The 23,193-nt window shown below is 42.7% G+C and overlaps 1 protein-coding gene across 6 annotated transcripts in view; it reads left to right on the top strand.

The window, feature by feature from the left end:
* The window catches only part of DYNC2H1 (dynein cytoplasmic 2 heavy chain 1), a 631,818-nt gene that overhangs the window by 185,020 nt on the left and 423,605 nt on the right, over nt 1-23,193 (top strand). For all 6 annotated transcript variants that reach the window (XM_075592400.1, XM_075592399.1, XM_075592403.1 and 3 more), the window contains exons 55-56: nt 3,411-3,548; nt 4,134-4,247. In XM_075592400.1, the coding sequence (XP_075448515.1) occupies nt 3,411-3,548; nt 4,134-4,247 (252 nt within the window). The remainder of the gene's footprint in view (nt 1-3,410; nt 3,549-4,133; nt 4,248-23,193) is intronic.

Raw genomic sequence — 23,193 nt, 5'->3', positions numbered from 1 at the left:
ACATTTCTGCAGACAGACTAATGGCCCATCGGATTAACAGCGGGGGTCCCTGGCAGTCCCATTCAAACAGAATGGGACTGCCAGGGACACCTGCTGTGTTAATCCGATGGGCCATTAGTCTCTGCAGAAATGTTACTGAAATGTTGCAGCATGTACCCAGCATGTACCTGGATCTTGTTGGTGATAGCCCCAGATTTTCCAAGGCAAGTTTTAGAATACTCGTTGGCTCGTCTGTAGAAGAAAAAAATGTATTTTTACTGCATCGGAGCCAGGAGTCTCTGGAGACGATACGCATTAGTCTCGGGGCCTGTAACTCAGGAAACAGGGGGTCCCGGAGGCTGAAATTCAGCTCCGGAGACTCCCTGCTACACTACTGTGTTATCAAAATAAAATAAAAACTGTGATTGCCTGTAAGAGCTGTGCATGGAGATGCAGGTCTCTATGTGCAGCTCTTACAGACTGGGAAAATCGCAGTGGTAGAACTTACAAAAAGGCTGAGATAAGGTCTCTACTATCCCGAGCGGTATTGGCATTTTCCTACTGTACCTCATAGTTTCTGACTTGCGATAATTCTTTGAATATTGTGATAACACAAATGTCACACAGTTCGTTAGTCATGCCAAACCATTCAATTTGGCAGTGACTACATCAAATCTACGTGAAATAGGCCCCATTATCTTTAGTCGGCAGCGTGAAAAGGGACCAGGGCTTACGCATTATTGAAGTGAAACTTCTTTAGTGGCACCTATTCTGATGGGGTAAAACGGGAGAGTTGGGGGCAAAATATGAAACGGAAGTGACGCGACGTCTCGGCCCCCCTCCACCCGCCCGCGTCTACTGTGACATGCGGCTCCGCTCCTAACAGCCGCCGCTCCCCGACACACACCCGCTGTGACGTGCCACCCACACACCCGCTGTGACCGCCGCCGGCGCCGCTCCTAACGGCCGCCGTTACCCTCACACGTCCGCTGCCATGGGTGTAGCAAGATGGCTGCCGCAGCGCTTCCGGTGTAGCAAGAAGGCGCGGGGATTTTAAATCAGTCAACCTCTCTCCTCCCTACCTGCGCTTTCCTGCGTCCCGCTGACTGAGCGCCGCCAGGGTCGGAGGAGGAGAGGAGCGGAGCCCAGGGATCATGGAGGGTAACCGGGAGGAAGCAGAGCGGTGTGTGCGGATCGGGCAGGCAGCGCTGGAGGCCGGAGATTGGAAGAGAGAGCCCGGCGCTTCCTGAGTGTGAGGGCATTTGTGGGTGAAGGGGGAGGGAGCTGCTTACCTTACGGCAGACCGCAGCAGCTCCCTCCCGCAGCCCGAGCCGAGGGGAGGGGGGGAGGAAGGGGAAGAGTAGCGTGTCCCGGGTTCCTTCGCTCAAGCCACGCCCTCCCGCTGACTGAGGGAGCGGGGCCTGATTAGCCTCACCGAGCAGAGCAGGAGGAGGCCGGCGTTCTGCTCTGCCGCCGTGATCTGATGTGCAGGGGTGAGGGGAGGTGATGTGAGGTGAGGTGGTGCAGGGGGGTTGATGTAAGGTGCGGGGGGATGTGTGATGTGCAGGGGGGGATGTGTGATGTGCAGGGGGGGATGTGTGATGTGCAGGGGGGGATGTGTGATGTGCAGGGGGGGGATGTGTGATGTGCAGGGGGGGATGTGTGATGTGCAGGGGGGGATGTGTGATGTGCAGGGGGGGATGTGTGATGTGCAGGGGGGGATGTGTGATGTGCAGGGGGGGATGTGTGATGTGCAAGGGGATATGTAAGGTGAAGGAGGGTGATGTGCAGGGGGGGTGATGTGCAGGAGGGGTGATGTGGAGGGGGGTGATGTGCAGGAGGGGTGATGTGGAGGGGGGTGATGTGCAGGAGTGTGTGATGTGGAGGGGGGTGATGTGGAGGGGGGGTGATGTGGAGGTGGGGTGATGTGGAGGGGTGATGTGCAGGGGGATATGCAAGGTGCAGAAGGGGTGATGTGCAGGAGGGGTGATGTGCAAGGGGATATGTAAGGTCACACTCAGTCACAGTCACACGCGCAGTCGCACGCGCACACACTCGGTCACACGCGCGCACACTCGGTCACACGCGCGCACACTCGGTCACACGCGCGCACACTCGGTCACACGCGCGCACACTCGGTCACACGCGCGCACTCTCGGTCACACGCGCGCACTCTCGGTCACACGCGCGCACTCTCGGTCACACGCGCGCACTCTCGGTCACACGCGCGCACTCTCGGTCACACGCGCGCACTCGGTCACACGCGCACAATCAGTGCAAATAGCTAATACAGGGGATGTGTGCCGAGCACGCGCATTCTGTCAAATTTATTTGCGTTTTGTCAATGAACTTGTATTTTGATTTTTAATTAAAACATCACCAACACAAATACAATTTCTGTGACAAAAGTCAAGAAGTTTCACTTACTATGCGCGTGCACAGCACACACAGCTTTTTTTTTTATAATAGTGATTATGATCAAGTTTTGGCTTTCCAACTTTTACCCAGCCATTCTCATGGTTTTCATTTTTAGTACCATAATATTTCTTTGGTTTTTCCTTATCCAGACTTTTTGTATTGTCCCATTTTTGATATTTTGGGTAATAACAATATGATTTACCTCTATCTGGGATCTGCTGATCAGGGTATTTTGAAAAGGTTACTTTGGGGTATGCTCCAGAGGGGTTCTCTTTAATATTTTGTTTTTAGACCATATAAGCTTTGGGGAATGGCTATGGTTACTTTTTAGCCCATTTTTTCCTTCCTTACTATTTCAAATTGTTTGTTTTTTTTAAAGCATAGTCGGTTTTATCTCTTAGAATTTTTTTCTTATTAACAATCATAATTCCCGTTTTATACTTTTTCATTTTTTCATCCATGGGAGTGTGTCAGTTGGTGCAATAATGTGTGCTATATCTGTATGTATGACTAAAGATTTTGAGTTTTATTAAAAATATCTGATCAAATGGGGATATTCCTGCTATAATCCAAAACAAAAATCAGAACAAGGAACAAAATCAACAATTTTGTATTTAGAGGCAAATCCTTTTAAGGCTTATGCTGCTTTCCTATGGTTGATGTACATGATTGTACAAATTATGCAATTAGTGTAATTTATTTAGCTTACCGTAAGTGTTTACTTACTAAAATGTGGTAGTCATTAGAGATCGTTAACGGCTATTAGCTTAATTTAAAAATGACTTAAATTCAGTGAAAACACCTCTTCATGGGTTTTGATATATAAGTACTGGGTATTTACACAAGATGTTATTGGCCTTTAAAACATGAAGGGGATTTATTAGGATAGAGTTGCTTGGAACAAAGCCACGTCATGTACTGTATACTGTAACTCTCAGCCATTTTCATATAATTTATCTTTTTATGTGTCAATTATTGTATTATTATTTTGTATTTTTGTATTTTGTATGTAGGCTGGTGTATCAAAACTCAATGAAGCCAAGTCTCTTGTAGATGAATTGAAAAGAAAAGCAGGAGAACAAAGCTCATTACTAAAAACGAAACAGACGGAAGCTGATGCTGCCCTGCAAGAGATTACCATATCAATGCAGGTAATGTTAGGAATATGTTATATATGTTTCTCTGCGTTAACATTATGAATATCTTTTCAGTTGAATTAGATGGTATTTCAGGAAAGGTTTTGTGCGAAAGCAAACCGTATATTTTGTGAACGCGATTTTACAGACCAGTATATTTTGTAACTTTAGTAAAGCCTGTGGATTGTGTTATGATTTAAACCATTGGTTAATGAAGCCATATAGATATGTCAATACAAAATATCATTTGATTATACAGTATATTTCTAATAAAGAAAGTGAAACTCCGTTCAGTTACAGTTAAAAAAGGGTTGTTTCATTTGCCAAAACACAAATGTAAAATGCAGTTGAAAACCTACGGATGGGAATCAGAATAGTTTGTACTTTCTGTACCTACAGAACTGTAAAAACATCGTTTTCCCATCTACAGTACTGTATATGATGTTTTCTGCTTCAGTTAGCATTGCTAGAATAAAGCATTTTTTTCTTGTCTGTCTGCCTTTGGGAAGACATGTAAGATCAGAAATGCAAGGCGTAATATTTTTGTAAATCATACATTTGTTGAAAGCAGCATATAAAGGTTATTCTCCTCACTTACAGAATGCTAGCGATCAGAAAACTGAAATGGAAAAAATAAAACACAAAATAGCAGATGAGGTTGTAAAGATTGAAGAAAGAAAAGGGAAAATTGAAGATGAACTAAAGGAGGTTCAGGTAACACGATCTCTACAGATATATGTGAACCGAATGTGGGAGAAGGTTATTGGGAAGTGATGTTTCTGTACTGTAGGTATTACCACAAACACTATGCATGCTTATGCGTATGCAGTAGGTATTAGAAACTTCTTCTCTTGCCACCTACTTCACAGATCAGATTGAGTCCATCAGACATGACATCTCTTCATGTCAGGCTTCACACGCCCCACCTACCTCCCTTCGCACACACACACATCCACCCTCCTTTTCCCCAGTGACTATGAATGAGGTCTCCGTAATCCAGTGGTGGGATTCAGAAATGTTAGCAATCTGTTCTCTCTCGCCTTACTGCCCTTTCATAGTGAAAACTCATCATCGGCTTCTCCCCCTCATCATCATCAGATCTCCCCCAGTCCCCCTCCTCCTCCTCATCATCATCATCAGATCTCCCCCAGTCCCCCTCATCATCCTCCCCAGTCCCCCTCATCATCCTCCCCAGTCCCCCTCATCATCCTCCCCAGTCCCCCTCATCATCCTCCCCAGTCCCCCTCATCATCCTAACCAGTCCCCCTCATCATCCTCCAGAGTCTCTGTCAATCCCCCTCAGCATCCTCAGGTCTCCCCCTCATCTCTCCTTCAGTGCCCCCATTACACCTCCCGCAGGGGACATCACATCTCCCCCAGATCTCCCCCTCACAGCTCCTCAGATCTCTCTCTCTCTCTCTCTCACAGCTCCCCCAGATCTTCCCCTCACATCCCCCCCCAGATCTCCCCCTGACCTCAAAGTGCCAAGTGAAGCGGCGGATGGTCTCTCCCAGCATGCTCCGGCATCGCATGCTCCCCCTGCATATCTTCTCAATAGGGCCACGTGACGTCACATAGCGCCCTGTTGTCATAGGAACGGGTGTCACATGATGCGGTTACGTCACGTGGCATCCCCATTGGCATGACAACACGGTGCCATTTGATGCTGCGTGGCCATATTGAGAAGAGATACAGGGGGAAAGATGCCCGCCACCCACCCGCACAGGTGAGAGAATTAAGCACTGGTTCAGCGAACTTGTGAAATTTTAGGAACAGGTTCACACGAACTAGTGCGAACCGGCTGAATCCCACCACTTATGTAATCCTCTCATAATCACACCCTTAAAAATGTGCCCCTTAATCCTATCCCCTCACATCTCCTCTGTCACCTTTTTAACTTCTGTCTCATCTCCAGCACATTCCCAGCTTCCTTTAAACATCCACTCATCACACCCTTTCGAAAGAAGCCATCTCTTTACCCAACTTCCTTCTCCAACTTCAGCCCTATAGCCTCGCCTTTACCTCCAAGCTACTTGAGCGGCTTGTAAACAACCGCTTGACTCCCTTTCTCTCCTTCAACTCCCTGCTTCACTCTTTCAATCTGGTTTACATCCTCTACACTTCACGAGACAGCACTAACAAAAGTGGCCAACGACTTATTCACAGCTAAGGCTAAGGCAGGGGTGCACGATCTTTATCCCCTGTGCCCCCCTGACGGCTCTCCTCCCCTCCTCGCTCCCCCCTCCTTATCTTGGCTCCAGCTTTCTGATGTCATGATGTCACGTTGCCATTGTAACACGACGGCACGTGACCCTGCAGCGTCATTTGACGCAGCGTCGCCAGAAGCCGTCTGAGCCAAGCTAAGTGAAGTTACAGAGTCCTTCGCCTGTCCCCCGGCATTTCATTTAAATGCCTTCAGGAAGAGCGTGGTGCCTCTGTAACCGCCACACCCCCCGCAGAGAATCTCGTGCCGCCCTGGGTTTGCGCACCCCTTGTCTAAGGGTTACTTCTCCTTTCTAATTCTCCTGGATCTCTCTGCTACCTTCAACACTTTATCACCCCGTTTTCCTACACACACTCCAATCCATGAGCTTCTGTGATGCAGCCCTCTCCTGATTCATGTCCTACTTATCGATCCCCTCTTTCAGAGTTTCCTTCTCTGGTGTCTCCTCCTCACTCCCTTTTTCTGTTGGGGTCCCACCAGGCTCTGTGCTTGGCCCTCTACTATTCTCGCTCTACACCTCTTCTCTTTGTATTAGTTTACAATCTTTGGGCAGGTAATGCCACATTTACCTCTCCTCCCCTGCCCGCCCACCCTCTCTCTTTTTTTGTCCCGTGTCACCAACAGTCTCTCCGCAATCTTCTCATGGATGCCCCATCTTTATTTGAAGCTTAACATGTCCAAAACAGAACTAATACACATTTCGCCTTGCACTATTCCCCTCCCCCCTCACATTCAAAGTCTCCCTCACTGTCAATAATACTACAATCTCATCAACACCCTAAGCCTTTTGCCTAGGAGTAATCTTTGACTCTGTCCTCTCCTTCATTCCTCATATTCAGTCCCTCACTACTGCAAGTCCTGCTGTCTCCACCTCTGAAATGTAATTTTTTTTTCACATTGTCACCTTTTTTGTACACTCACCTTTACAATATTTCTTATTTGTGTTTGCGCCCCAATTTTTGTATTCTTTGTATTTCCTCAGACAAAAGAAACTTTGGGAGCTGCACCACAACAAATTATATTTATATTTATTCACTTTTTGCATGTTTTATAATTAATTTGCACTTATTTCACTTCACTTCTACATTCCCCTTGTCCGCCTGTGTCAACTCCAATTCATCCAAAACGCTGCTGCCAGACTTATCTACCTCACTGTTCCCCTTTTTCTTCTTCGTCACTTTGCAAGTCCCTATACTGGCTTCCCATATCTTTTAGAAGCAAATTCAAAACCCTAGTTCTGACTTACAAAACTCTCAACAATACTTACATCTCCGCCCTTATCTGAAAATACATCCCTAAATGCCCATGACATCTGCTTTATCACCTCCTCACTCAAGTCACAAGGCTTCTCCCGTTCTGCCCCCTCTCTCAGGAATTCCCTATCATGCACCCTCAGACTCCCCTCCAGCATTCAGACATTTCAAAACTGCTTGAAAATTCACCATTTCAATTAAGCCTATCTGGCATACCCGTAACAATCTACCACCCCTCCCCCCCTCCAACTCGATTGAGACTTACTGTATGGCTGGACAATACTCTACTCTAGCATCCCCTAACATCTCCAACTCCAAACCTAAATGGGACCAGCTGTGTGGCTGGGCCATACGCCATCCTGAGGCATATTCCGTCCCACAGTAAACTACTGTACTACTTTACCTTTTATTTCAACATTGCTCCTTATTCTCTCTAGATTATAACGTCTCACTAGTCCTAATTACCTTTCATATATGTTTGTGCGTTTGTCCTTATTTGGTATGTTACTCTGTTTACGTAATATACATAACTCTGTACCCCCTTTGTACCATGCTGCAGAATATGTTGGCACTTTACAAATAAATGATAATAAATAAACCTGGTTTATTTAAGCCTCCCACCCTACATTTGAGTTTGGGGCAATCTATACCCTTACAAAGAAGTCCTTTAGGGTCCTGTTCATGGTTAATTTTAAAGTGATTAGAAACACTGAATGATCAAGCCTCTTTTTAGATTATAAACATGTTCCGCTAGTCTTCTTTTTAGAGGTCTACCTGTCCCCACATATTGTAAACCATATGGACATTAAAGTAAATACACTATATAGCTACATTTATAGTTTATGAAAGTTTCCATTTTGTATTCTTTGTTAGTTACATTCGATCTAAAGGTGGGCTATAACTACATCCAATGCATTTTGAGCAAGTGAAATATCCTTTGAGGATATTGTATTGTATGTCTTTATTTATATAGCGCTCAAAGTGTACTCAGCACTTCACAAAGAATACAGTACAGGGAATTAAAATGATACCATAAGTGCAGCAAAATCAGACAATAGGAAAGGAAATCCCTGCACCGAAGAGCTTACAATCTAAGAAGTATGGTGGGAGACTTACAGAGACAGCAGGTGAGGGAATACGTGCTGTGTATGGCAGTGCTTGACCACAATTTGTGATAGGAGTGGCTGAGTGTGGGACAGTAACCATGAGTGCAGGCTGTTGGGATGCTTAACTTGTGGGTGAGTTTTAAGGTTTGTCAGTATTAAATCAGAAGGTTAACACCATTTACAGAGGAAGAGATGACAGGCTGCATGGGTGATATCAGGTGTGTGTTTTGGTTCAGGCTTTGGGTAGATCCCCAGCAGCAGGAAGGAGTAGATAGAGGGGTGTGAATAGAGGATTTGTGCAGGTGCTTTTTATTGAGGGGTAAAGAAGTTGTTGGGAGAGAGGTGTATAAATAATGATGCAGTGGGGAGTGGGGAAATTGGAGAGAACAGAGACGTTCACAAAGAAGTGAGGTGCAGTGAGTAAGCAAAAAAAGCAATAGGGAGGGCATGGTGAGATGCAGGAGGAGACAGTCCAGGTATTGTAGGATAGGAAGAGTACAAAGAATAATAGCATTTAGAAAATCAAGTTCTCACAGCTGCAGAGTTGTTGTGCAGAGTCCAGATCATCCTCCAATCTTCACCTCCAATTTCATCTCCAAAATTAACTCCAGACACTTTCAATGTTACACTTTAAAATGTTGCACAGCCATGTGATATATTTGTTCTTCATTGTAATAATAGGACAACTTGCAGCCAGAGAAAGTTTGAGGTTTCTAGCCCTTTTGAAAGCTATGTGTGGATTTTTTGGCAGAATTTATTTTGCAACATAAATAGTGGCTATCTGTATTGCTGGCTATATTAGTTCCTTTTCAAAAACTTTCTTTTGAACATTTCTGTCTAGGGCTTTTTGTTTTAAATCTTTTGCTCGTTCGTCAAATATACAGTATATTTTTTGGAACCATTTCTCCTTAGTCGTAAGAACTGACCTTGAGGTATACAGTATTTCTTATCCATCTAGGATCGTGATGGCTTGAGGCTAATAAGTAATTGTTCGCATCGACTGGCTTTTATAACCTCATGGTCTGAACACTGCCATTTTCAATCAACAATATCGCATCCAGGAAGTCTATATGACTATTATCACTTTTGAATGTAAAATTTAGATTCATAGGGCCTCATGCAGTAAGCGGCGCAAAGTCACTTTTCGCCCGTTTTGCGCCAAAAATGCATACCACGATTCAGTAAGCCCCGAAAACTTGGCAAAAAGCAAAAAAATCGGCAAGTTTTTTGGCGGTTTATTTTGTTCCGCCATGGGCGCGGCGGTTTGCGCCGCAACTAGCCATGTTTTGAAACCCGCTCAATTCTAGTAGTGGCGAGTAGCTTTACGCTGCTACTCGCCGCTCTAGAATTGAGATTTTCACGCAAATCCGTCTCGCCCCAAAAAGTTGGCAAGTTGCTGGGGAGAGGCTGCGGATGAGCGGCAGAACAGCCCTTAGAAAAAAGCAGGCCTTTTTTTTCCTGCCTGGGATTTATGCCGGGGGTCTCCGGAGCTGATACCATTAATACCAGCACCGGAGCCCCCCGGCATACATCCGAGGCAGGAAAAATACATTTACAGCCCACCTCATTACCTTGGCGGCTAACCGCTAAGGCAATGAAGGGGTTAACCAGCCGTGCCAGGTTTATTGTGGGTAGCGGGGTGGGTGAAGGGGCTATTTGGCCCTTGGTGGCTGTTTAGGGCTTGCGGGGGGGTTGCGGGTGGACTTAACCCCTTCATTACCTTAGCGGTTAATACCGCTACGGTCATGAAGGGGTTAAGCCCTCCCGCTACCCACCCGCAAGCCCTAAACAGCCACCAAGGGCCAAATAGCCCCTTCACCCACCCCCGCTATCCACAATAAAAAAAAATACACACACAACAGCCCCACAATAAATAAATAATATATATATGTATATATATATATATATACATATATATATATATGTTACACCAACAACCCCTATACCCCCCCTAACATACAGTACACGAAATCCCAACTCTGATTGGCTGAAGCAAAGCCTCTGTCACATGGTCTACTTGAGCCAATCAGAGTTGGGATTTCGTTCCCACGCTCTGATTGGCTACCGTGCCATGTGTCGCCGGCCATCTTTGTTTTGATGACGTCATCTTAAAGGCAATTGAAGCTCAGCCATTCTGATTGGCTGGCTTCATTGCCTTTAAATGACGTCATCTTTTTTTTTTTTCAAATCACATGGTGATTGGGCCGTGGGAACCATTTGACGAAAATGTGACGTCATAGGCCTATAAAAGCCTATGTCGTCTCATTTTGAAGCCAGACGCCGAGGAGGACGGACCTCCTACAGATAGAAGAGGACCAGGCGTGGCGCTATAATAGAAGAAGACCCAGAAGAATACAGAATACAGATGAAGCCCCCCTTTGACGAAATGGATTACAAAGAGAAGACAGAGGACACACGTGGATTGTAAGTGTTTATTATTTTATGGTTACCTTTGGAATAGTTCGAGAGCTTCAGGTACAGCTGGATTTCGGTGAGTGGGCATCTAATGGTAAGTAAACAAAAGAAAAGTTTATTATTTTAACTTTTACAGGTTTTTTTGGATTTTTTATTCATGTATTTTTTTCCATTTAATGCCCCTGATTTGATCTATGTCCCTATGGATATACATACATTCATGGACAGTGAATGGGTGTATTGTATGTCATTTTTTTTTAATGGAAATGCATTGTTTTGTATACTCTTTTATTGCCCCTCCCTGTATGTTATGTTTATATATGGATAGACATACAGGGAAATAAATGATTGATTTGCTAATGTTGATGTTTTTTGCATGTATTTCAAATGCATTTAGCTGCTTTATTTCTACATTTACAATGGAGGTGATTTGGTGCTCAAGCATGGAATCCCATTACAAAGTATTATGAAAGGAACACTTCTGGGACATGAGATATTTCAACCTAATAAAGAGCTCCAGTTGCCCTGAAGGCAGGGGTAAATGCACAAAAACACCCCCCCTAACCTCATTGGGCTGGCCCCAGGTAAGTACTCACGAATGTGTCACCAGTGGTCCCTCTCAATCTGCGTGCTGTTGCCAATAGGGGTTGTGGGTTGGTGCAACGCACAGCAAAAAAAGGGGGTGATGGCAGGTCTGGCAAAAATGTTTCTTTATTGTGTGGACATAAAAACAGAAGGCTGCAACCTTCTACGCGTTTCGTGCAGACAAATTGCACTTTATCAAGAAGTGTATCAACATGGTATACAGCCGGTATATATAGGGGGACAGTCTGCCGATTTTGGCGCCAAACTCGCTCATTGGAAGCCTCATGCTACTTAAACAAATAGTGTATAGCTGTGAGGGCATGTGGGAATGGCTAATTACCTGTTGGCACTCGCAGGAGAGCCGCCTCCAAACACCGTGCTCGGTGACACGCACCGTACTGCAATGGAGGGCCAAATCTCGCGAGATGCGCCTCATGCAAGCCACGTTCTTGCCGCGCATGCGCAGAACAAAAAATCTCAAGAATCAGTCCTGAATCACACGAGCAGTACCCACAGGGTCATAAGTGCTCGCGCATGCGTCCCTATGCCCGCTTGTGACTGAAAAAATAATGTATGCCCCACCACACAATAAGGATGTTAATGGAGATGCCTATAAAACATAATGACACTCACATTGCTTGTCCATGGTGCGGTGGGGGGGAAGAGGGGGGGGAGGAGGAAAGAGACGGAGGGGGGTGGGGAAAAGAAGGAATGGGAGGGTAGGGGGGAATGAAGAAGGAGAAGTGGGAGGGAAGAAAAAGGGGAGAAGGAAAGGGAAAGGGGGAGATAAAGAGAGAGAAAATAGGAGGGAGGGGGGGGGGGAAAGGGAATGGGAAAAAGAAAGGGGGGGGGAAGGAGAGAAAGGAAGGGGAAGAGGGGGGAGGTGGGGGGAAGGGGGGGGGGAGGGGGAAAAAAAGGGGGAGGGGGGGAAAAGGAAAAAAGGGAGAGGGGGGGAAAGGAAAAAAGAAGAGGGGATAAAAAGAAGGAAAAGAAAAAGACAAGAAGAAGAAATTGGAAAGAAGGGAGGGATGGGAAAACTCAATATTCTAAAATATATTCATCATTCACGTTGGGGGCCAAATTAGGCAGACTGTACACCACATATACAAAACATACATTGATTGTGAACTTAAAAACAAAAAATATATATGATCAGACATAACACAACATATTTTATGGAATTCTAACTTATACCTATATTAAAAACATATAAGCAGCCTTCCTGGAGAACAGAGGATGACTACTAAATTGGAAGTACATATATTCAGTTTTTTCAGTTTTTTCAAACCGTGAAAGGAAAAGAGTTACATACAATAATACTTGTTCGGTTTATCCAATAAATGGGAATGTTGTTTGACTTATATTGCTAATGATTGCAACCATGAATTACTAAAGGGAATGAGGCCGCTCAACCTGTGGTGTACACAATAATTAAGTATCGATAGCAGGTGCTTATGGGATGATTAACATTTAATTACAGATATGATCCAGAGAGGACCAGAAAAGAATCCCCAAAGAAACAAAAGCACTCATGCCAAATAAAGTAGAGTTAGATAACAATGATCTGACAGGTTCAAATTACCTGCATTACAATGTATATGGGGATTAAGTAACCCTTTGAGTCCCACCAGGTCCGATCAGAAAAATAATAAATTTTTATTTAGTTAATTATTTAAAAACACAAACATAACATTCATACTTTTAAAATCCCTCAAAACGGAGGTGGCTATTGTGATCAACAATTGTATCAGGAATATACCCAAGTTAACGTATGTCCTGTTGACTCACAGACATCTCTGTCGGTATAATCTATTGTTTACCGAACTAGTAATGAGATCCTTAAATAATCCCCTAGGTTGTAAATAAACAACAGGCTGTATATCTTTATATAGTGTGCAGCTGGTAAACTCTATTATCTGTGCTGCATACAAATTTGAATAGCAGTACCACTGTGTCCAGTTCGTATATACAGTCAATGTATTGAGTTAATTGTAATGGATACAACCTGTAGTTACTTGTCACGTATAACTGAACTGTATCGTGGGTCAGTATATCGATTCAGAAATAGAGTGACTATATACATCTAGGACCTTTATAAGTCCTCTTCTAGCTAAGATGACAATGCATTATGCCCAATGGTATGATCTGTGATCTCGGCGGATCATTGCCAGTGTATCTCTTATACAGCACCGCTGTATATACAAGCCTGTCTTCACTAGGGTCTTAGGATCGCGGGGATGTCGCCACCTCAGATGACGTCAGCTAGGGATTATTTAAGGATCTCATTACTAGTTCGGTAAACAATAGATTATACCGACAGAGATGTCTGTGAGTCAACAGGACATACAGTACGTTAACTTGGGTATATTCCTGATACAATTGTTGATCACAATAGCCACCTCCGTTTTGAGGGATTTTAAAAGTATGAATGTTATGTTTGTGTTTTTAAATAATTAACTAAATAAAAATTTATTATTTTTCTGATCGGACCTGGTGGGACTCAAAGGGTTACTTAATCCCCATATACATTGTAATGCAGGTAATTTGAACCTGTCAGATCATTGTTATCTAACTCTACTTTATTTGGCATGAGTGCTTTTGTTTCTTTGGGGATTTTTTCTGGTCCTCTCTGGATCATATCTGTAATTTAATGATTGCAACCATAATAATTTCATACAGTCCAAAACCTTCTTTGAACATTATAGACTGATTAGTCAAAAACAAAGATACAAAGTTGTTACGGTTAGTGTACACAATGTAATACATCGATGACCTTAGAGCGGTGCGACTATGCATACTACATAAAAATCTAGAGAAATCTGACCATGGATTATTTTAGAAAATGATTAATGCTCCATTCAATGTTAATTCCATCTGGATAACGGGTTTTTAGCATGAAAATCCAGAATGATTCCCTACAATCTAACCGTTGTGTCAAATCGCCGCCCCTCATTTTGGGTAAAATTCTCTCAATTCCCATAAATGAAAAGCTTTCAGGGCCGCCCTTGGCACATTCTATGAAATGCTTGGAGACCGGGTGCGCCAAGTCTCCTCTCTTGATGAGTCTAAAATGCTCTTGCATTCTAATCTTGAGGGACCTTGTTGTCCTTCCGACATATCTTTTCCCACAGCCACAACTTATTACATAGACCACAAAAGATGTATTGCAATCAATAAAGTTATTAATGTTGAAACGTCTATGTGGGCTGTGGGAAAAGACAAATCTGGAGGGTTTCATGTACCGACACATATTGTAATTATTGCACCTGAAGGAGCCCTTTGTATTAAATGTGTTTGTATTGGTCCTAATATCTGGGATGACACTCGGAGATAGGTAATTGGCAATGGTCTTAGCCTTCCTGTAGACAATTTTAGGTCCCATTTTGGTATACTCCCCTAAAATGGGATCCATACGTAGTAGACCCCAATGTTTGTTGATTATTTTATTTACTTGGCCGCTGGCCTTACTGTATTGGGAAATAAACAAAGGGGATGTGTTTCCCAATCTTTTATTGCTTGCTTTACCACTTTTTTGACTAGCATCCTTCGTCCTTGACTCCCTGGTGGGGAGTAGTGTATTTCTATCTATTTCCATTATTTCTCCCACTATGGATTCCAAGGACTCCCTGTTGTAACCCCTTTCAAGAAACCGATTGGTGAGAGCCTCAGACTGAGTCAGGAAACCGTCTAATGTAGAACAGTTCCTCCTCAGTCTGAGGTACTGGCTTTTGGGAATGCCAGTAATCACCGATCTGGGGTGACAACTGTCCGCCCTAAGAATGGTATTTCTGGAATTGCTTTTTCTGAAAGTGTCTGTTTGAATTTTTTGGTCCATATCTACATAAAGTAGAATGTCCAGGAAGCTGATGTGGTGTGCATTGAAGTTAGTGGTAAATTGGATATTAAGATCATTATTATTAACGTATTCAAAAAATGCTTCTAATGTGTCAGTGCTCCCGTGCCAAATTATAATTAAATCATCAATAAAACGTTTGAAAAAAACAATATTGTGTCTAAATTTATTAGTGGCATTGTATATGAAAACGTGCTCCCACCACCCCATAAACAGATTCGCATAGGAGGGGGCAAAACTTGTCCCCATTGCTGTTCCCCGTTGTTGTAAATAAAACTGGTGCTCAAAATGAAAATAATTGTGTGTGAGAAGAAAAAGAATAGATTCCGTGATAAATGTGGTCATTAACATAGAGCTTCCCGGACATTCAATGAAGTGGCGAACAGCTGCTAACCCCAGATCGTGCTCAATGATTGATACAGGGAGACCACATCCATAGTTACCCAAAGGTAATCAGATTTCCATGTGATATCCTGTAATTGTACCAACAAATCACCAGAGTCAAGGACGAAGGAGGGCAGAGCCCTCACAAAGGGTTGTAAATAGGTATTGACATAACGGGATAAGCCATCTCCCAAAGATCCAATACTGGAGACAATTGGACGACCAGGAGGGTCGACCAACGTCTTATGGATCTTTGGGAGATGGTGGAAAACTGGGATAATGGGATGGGGATTGACCAAAAATCCAATCTCTTTTTTGTTGAGAACTTGTGTTGCTGAACCCAAATCAATAAGATTTAATAATTCCTTCAAGAAGGTTGGAGTTGGATCATGTGGTAGTTCAGAGTATTAGGACTCATCCCCAAGTTGGCGATAAGCTTCCATGAGATAGTCTGTCCTACTCTGAACCACCACCGCCCCTCCTTTATCAGCATTTTTAATTACCAACATTGGATTACTCTGTAATGTTTTGATGGCCAAACGTTCCTCCCTATCCAAATTGTCATCATTAATACTTGAAAATGAGAAACCATGTGCCAAAAACCTAAGGTCACGAATCACCAGATTTTCAAACATTGATAGATAAGGGCCTTTCACAGGTCATCGATGTATTACATTGTGTACACTAACCGTAACAACTTTGTATCTTTGTTTTTGACTAATCAGTCTATAATGTTCAAAGAAGGTTTTGGACTGTATGAAATTATTATGGTTGCAATCATTAGCAATATAAGTCAAACAACATTCCCATTTATTGGATAAACCGAACAAGTATTATTGTATGTAACTCTTTTCCTTTCACGGTTTGAAAAAACTGAATATATGTACTTCCAATTTAGTAGTCATCCTCTGTTCTCCAGGAAGGCTGCTTATATGTTTTTAATATAGGTATAAGTTAGAATTCCATAAAATATGTTGTGTTATGTCTGATCATATATATTTTTTGTTTTTAAGTTCACAATCAATGTATGTTTTGTATATGTGGTGTACAGTCTGCCTAATTTGGCCCCCAACGTGAATGATGAATATATTTTAGAATATTGAGTTTTCCCATCCCTCCCTTCTTTCCAATTTCTTCTTCTTGTCTTTTTCTTTTCCTTCTTTTTATCCCCTCTTCTTTTTTCCTTTCCCCCCCCTCCCCCTTTCCCCCCCCTCCCCCCCTCCCCCCCCTCCCCCCTCTTCCCCTTCCTTTCTCTCCTCCCCCCCCCCTTCCTTTTTCCCATTCCCTTCCCCCCCCCTCCCTCCTATTTTCTCCCTCTTTATCTCCCCCTTTCCCTTTCCTTCTCCCCTTTTTCTTCCCTCCCACTTCTCCTTCTTCATTCCCCCCTACCCTCCCATTCCTTCTTTTCCCCACCCCCCTCCGTCTCTTTCCTCCTCCCCCCCCCCTCTTCCCCCCCACCGCACCATGGACAAGCAATGTGAGTGTCATTATGTTTTATAGGCATCTCCATTAACATCCTTATTGTGTGGTGGGGCATACATTATTTTTTCAGTCACTAACGGGCATAGGGACGCATGCGCGAGCACTTATGACCCTGTGGGTACTGCTCATGTGATTCAGGACTGATTCTTGAGATTTTTTGTTCTGCGCATGCACGGCAAGAACGTGGCTTGCATGAGGCGCATCTCGTGAGATTTGGCTCTCCATTGCAGTGCGGTGCGTGTCACCGAGCACGGTGTTTGGAGGCGGCTCTCCTGCGAGTGCCAACAGGTAATTAGCCATTCCCACATGCCCTCACAGCTATACACTATTTGTTTAAGTAGCATGAGGCTTCCAATGAGCGAGTTTGGCGCCAAAATCGGCAGACTGTCCCCCTATATATACCGGCTGTATACCATGTTGATACACTTCTTGATAAAGTGCAATTTGTCTGCACGAAACGCGTAGAAGGTTGCAGCCTTCTGTTTTTATGTCCACACAATAAAGAAACATTTTTGCCAGACCTGCCATCACCCCCTTTTTTTGCTGTGCGTTGCACCAACCCACATTGCATTTATTTCTACATTGTTGTGTGTGTAATTTAATTTATTTTTAGTTCAATGTCATTTTTATTGCTCTTTGCAGGAGTATATTTCAGGGTCTTGCTTTTGAATAATGGCTTATTTCTTGTAGTTACATTTGTATGATGGTGGTTACTTTGAAGTATAATTATTTGCTCATTGGTTTGTATTTACGAATTGAATAGTCAATTGTATAATTGATTTGGATTGTATTGTAATTGATTTAGGAAATTGATTGATTGATGGTAAATGTATTTATGTTTACTTGCTTAGTTTCTATTTGATTTTGTGGCTGGCATTGTATGTATAGTGGCTATATAGTGGCTGGCATAGTGTATTTTATTGTGAAATTGATTTTGCATAGTGTTACATGATGCACAGATTAATTGCATCATGTACACACTCAATGCAATTGTGTGACAATTGATATACATTTGTCTAACTGCTGCTTTCATTGTAAGATGCAATGTGGTGATTTTCAGATTAAGATTTCATGTTTTTATTTATGCATGTTTTATGTGTTTCATAATGGGCAAATAATCTATTATCCATATCTGGATAATAGTTATTTTGCACATTACTGTACTGTATGTGTTAGGGGGGGTGTATTTATTGAAAAGTATTTATGTGTTTAATTTTTTTGGGGGGGCACAGAATTGGTACAGCAGGCCTGCGGGGAACACCCGAGGGCCACCGCCGGCCTACAGTATCATTGCTGTGCATCCCAAATATTTAATATATGTACTGTGGGTATAGGGGTTGTTGGGGGCACAGGGGGTGTATGTTGTTTATTGCAATGTTTATTGGGGGCAATTGACCCCAATAAACATGCTATTATGCCATAACCCCTTCATTGCCTTAGCAGATATCCGCTATAGTAATGAAGCAGCATTAATGTATTTTAATAATATTGTGCGGGAGCAGAGGGGCTCCTGAGCAGAACTGCATTGATTTGTGGCTCAGGGACCCCCTGCTTCCCGAGTTACAGGCCCCGGTTTGGGGCATCGGTGACAGTGTCGCCGCCATCTTTATAGCGGGCACGTCGCGTATGGGACGCTATAAAGATGGCGGTGACACTGGCACCCGATGACACATACTGGGGCCTGTAACTCAGGAAGCAGGGGGTCCCTGATCCACAAATCAGTGCGGTTCAGCTCAGGGGATCCCCTGCTCACAGTACACTATTATTAAAAATACATTAATGCTGCTTCGTTACCATAGCAGATCGCCGCAAAGGTAAGGAATGATTGTTTATTGATATGTGTGTTTTATTCATAGTGTAGATGTGCATAGGATCTCCGGAGCTGAACCGCTTTTGTTTTAGGTCCGGGGACCCCCTGCTTCCCGAGATACAGGCCCCTTTATGGGGTGCCGGTATCCCTCTGCTTTGTTTACATTCCGCGGTCACGTGATCGGGACATTAAAATGCAGAGGGATACCGGCACCTCATAAAGGCACCTGTATCTCGGGAAGCAGGGGGTCCCCGGACCTGAAACCAATGCGGTTCAGCTCTGGAGACCCCCTGCACATGTACACTATGAATAAAATTGTATTTCAAAGATTTTTTAATATTTGCCGATGTTTGCGCCGAGAGTGGCGGATCTCTCTCTGCTGCATACACATCTCGGCAGCGAACAGCTTCTCGCCAGGCAGACTGTCTCGCCACCGGTTACTCGCCATGTTTGGCAATGTTGCTCTCGCTGTGATTCGCCAGGGATTCGGCCCTTTCTGCATACAGCGAGGGCAACATGCCAAAAACATGGCAAATTCAAACCCCTGGCGAATGCAATTTTCTGCCGCTTACTGCATGACCCCCATAGAGTTGGAATTTAAGTGAATCTTAACAGACAATTCCAGATTGTCTGAACTGCCACCCCACACAAACACTGTCAATATAATGACGCTGTAGAACCAGGTTCGCACCAAAAGGGTTTTCCAAAATGATATGGTCCTGTTTCTATACCACCATAAAGATATATTGCATAACTTTGTGCAAACCTGGTGCCCATGGGCGTGCCACATATTTGAAGGAAATATTGACTGTCAAAACAGAAATAATTATTGGTCAAGATGAACCTAATCCCATCAGGAATAAAGTCCTTTAAGGATTCATTGACATTTGTATCTTGTTCTAGAATTCTTTCAATTGCTTTGATTCCCAATTCGTGATTAATTACATAGTTACATATAGTTACATAGTAGATGAGGTTGAAAAAAGACATAGGTCCATCAAGTTCAACCTATGCTAAATTTAGACAACAGATACTATATCCTATATTTATACTTACTGTACTTATTGATCCAGAGGAATGCAAACAAAAAACTCCATTAAGGGGAAAAATTAATTCCTTCCTGACTCCAAGAATTGGCAATCGGATTTATCCCTTGATCAACATCCTTCCCATGTATACTTATTTGGTATATCCCTGTATACCTTTCCCATGTAAAAAGATGTCCAACCTTTTTTTGAACAAATCTATTGTATCTGCCATCACAGTCTCCATGGGTAATGAGTTCCACATTTTAACTGCCCTTACTGAATCCACATTTTAACTGCCCTTACTGTAAAGAACCCTTTCCTTTGTTGCTGATGAAATGTCCTTTCCTCCAACCTTAAGGGATGGCCCAGAGTCCTTAGTACTGCCCGTGGGATGAATAGTACTTTTGAAAGCTCCTTGTATTGGCCCCGAATATATTTGTATATAGTTATCATATCCGCTCTTAGACGCCTCTTTTCTAATGTAAATAAATCTAATTTAGCTAGCCTCTCCTCATAAGTTACTATATAAAGAGAGGTCATATCGCATGTTACCCATGTGTACTGTGCTTTCCACTCTAGAGTCATCACTATACTGTATCTAGGATGTGTGTTGTGTCTCTCGGATATGAAAACGGTTGCGTCGCATATTTGTGAAGAAAGAAATTCAAATACTGCGAAAAAGTGGAAGTTAAGGATTTGATTCCAGATTTAATGGGTCGTCCTGGGGGGGTACTGAAGATTTTTGTACATTTTTGGGATGAAGCAACACATTGGAATGTGAGGTTGATCTTTATCAAGAAATTCCAATTCTCCCGTATTAATCACTCAATGTTTTAATCGCCTCTGTAATACATTTTATTAATTAATTTTTAAAGTTTGTGATAAAAACTTTTGTTATCGATAATGTTTAGCCTTATCCAGAAATAGAAATATAGATGTATTTATAACGTATTCAACTAGATGAGTTTTTGCTGGCTTATAAGATTTAACTAGGGAGACTATATGTCTAACAAAAGACAGGGGTGCCCAATGCTACATCCAATTGACAAAACATATAAAGTAATAGGTATAAAGTTTCAATACTTCAATAATAATATTTTCTTGGTTATTTAGTTAAACCCTTTGGCCAAAGAGTCATAAGCCTGCACACCACATCAAGGTATAACCAAATTAATGCAGATCCTAACACTAAACTTTGAACCCTTCCTTTTACCGCTGTATGAGGGGAAACAACCACAGTGAGCCCTGTCCATTCAGCAATGTGGTGGGTGTTGGAGTTAGAGCATGCTTGAAATGTGTGTGTTATGACTATATGCCTAGCCTTATCCAGACAATAGAAATATAGATGTATTTATAACGTAAATATAGATGTATTTATAACGTATAAAAGTATTGCTGGCTTATAAGAATTATTATAGGCTAAAGCTGTAATATTCCGGTCCTTATTGAAATCCATGCTCTCTGATTGGTTAAAATTCTGGGCATTCTTCATTCAGTAATGCCCGGAATTTTTGCAGCTTGCAATGTGTTTATTTCCAGCCAATCAGCTTTTCTTTTTGTCAGAACAGCTCTGAGACAGGGCACGGGATTGGTCAGGAGGCAGGAACGTCTCTCAGACAGGGCAGGGGATTGGCCAGATTGCAGCACCAGGCAGTGACTCTTCCCCCTCCCTCCATGCACACAGCTTCATTTTGAGTTAAGGAGCGAGAGAGTGTTTGTGTAGCTGCAAAGTAAGTGGCTGTCTGCAGTTTGTTTGTAGCTGCAGTTTCTCTCTATGTGTATGTGTTTGTGTGTGTGTAGCTGCAGTGTGTGTGTGGCACAGGGGGCGGCAGTGTGTGAATATAGATAGCTGCAGTGTAAGTGTTTATAGTGGTAATTTAATGTATTTACCATTTTATTTTAATTTAAAAAAATCTATATAACTATACAAAAGTGTCTATGAAAAAAGCCTACATTTAGCCTATAATAGTAATAATCCCCTCAGAACAGGGCATTACTGGCCAATAATGCCCTGGCTGGGTTAAAGTCACTCGGCTTATTGGCCAGTAATGCCCTGTTCTTCGGGGATTATTACTTAAATATAATAATATGGGCAAAACTATTTTTTAAGGAAATAGATATCACATCCACACATCCACACATCCACACCCTGGTTTATGAGAGTTTACTGACACGATAGAGAGAGTTTCATTCAAATAAAAAGTAATTTATTAGAACAACAACAAAATATAACAATTACACGGTTGTACTAATTATACTTCCTTATAACGTTTGTACTTATTACAGGCCACACAAAACAATGCAATACAGTTCATCCTATCTAAACATACTTTGATATAAAACACAGATATATACACACACACACACACACACACACACGCACACACACACACACACACACACACACACACACACACACACATGCATATGCATAAGAATTATGATCATAATTACCTTACATGATATTTATTGGAATCCCAATAGGCTTTCTCTGAGCCCTCCCTCCAAACTCTTCTCTCCTAACTAACTAAAACCCTGTCTGTGGGTTAAATGTGTTTTTAACCCCATAGCTGAACATGTAGGAGATTCTGATTGGTTGAGGAAATAAACTCAAACTAAATTGTGTTTCTTTGAAGTTGATGGGAAAACTTAAAAATACCAAATCTATCATAAAGGATGGACAGGTCAGAGGTATCCGTAGTTTGATCTCTGTGGGGAATGTGTATTTGTTTCCCCTGGTGTCTAAATGTTAATTCAGGAAACACAAGTTGCTTTGAAGTCCCTTATACTAAACAAAAGAATGTTTATTATCAGGGTGTGAAGTAAATAAACCTTTTGTTTGTCATTTTCTCTGACTACTTGAATGTGTAATTGGGGGTAATAGGGGAGCCCCTGCTGCAGCCGCAAATGAATAGTGATGTGAACGGTGCTTTGGGTGTATACACAGTAGTAGATATGGAAGAGAAAGAACCCAATTTAGCACTCAGGTTCACACTCTGAAGATAAATGAGTGATTTAAAAACATAATCTTTATTAATAACAACATATGTAAAAAATGGTTGATAGAACGACGTACTGAAGGTAGGTTGATCCTGAATAAAAATAGCCGTGTTGGCTCCGGATCAGACTAATAAGTGTGCCAGATAATTTTAATAAACCACTGGTAACATAGTGACACAGAATTCCTGATGTGGACCTGTGTGGTGGGTGAATACTCCAGGTGTGCCCGGATATGTACTGAGACTACAGATCACACGGATAATGTCTATATCCTAGTACATAGTGGTAAGTGTGACTTGTAGCAACTGACAGACACTATGCATATCAGTAGTGGTAATGTACAATCAACTATGCTCCCCTGTGGAAGTCTGTATACCCCAACCAGTGTCAGAATGACCTGAGGTAACCCACTGAGTGCTATGCTCCAGGGGTATGTTGACCTATAATAACCTGTGTGGTTGTAATCAGAGGTAAGTATCCTGACTGTAGGTCGTGGGGGGGGGGGGGGTCAGTAAGGTCC

Source organism: Ascaphus truei, chromosome 3, assembly GCF_040206685.1.
Source record: "Ascaphus truei isolate aAscTru1 chromosome 3, aAscTru1.hap1, whole genome shotgun sequence".
In the NCBI taxonomy this organism is placed as follows: Eukaryota; Metazoa; Chordata; class Amphibia; order Anura; family Ascaphidae; genus Ascaphus; species Ascaphus truei.
This window is presented reverse-complemented; position numbering and strand designations above follow the sequence as displayed.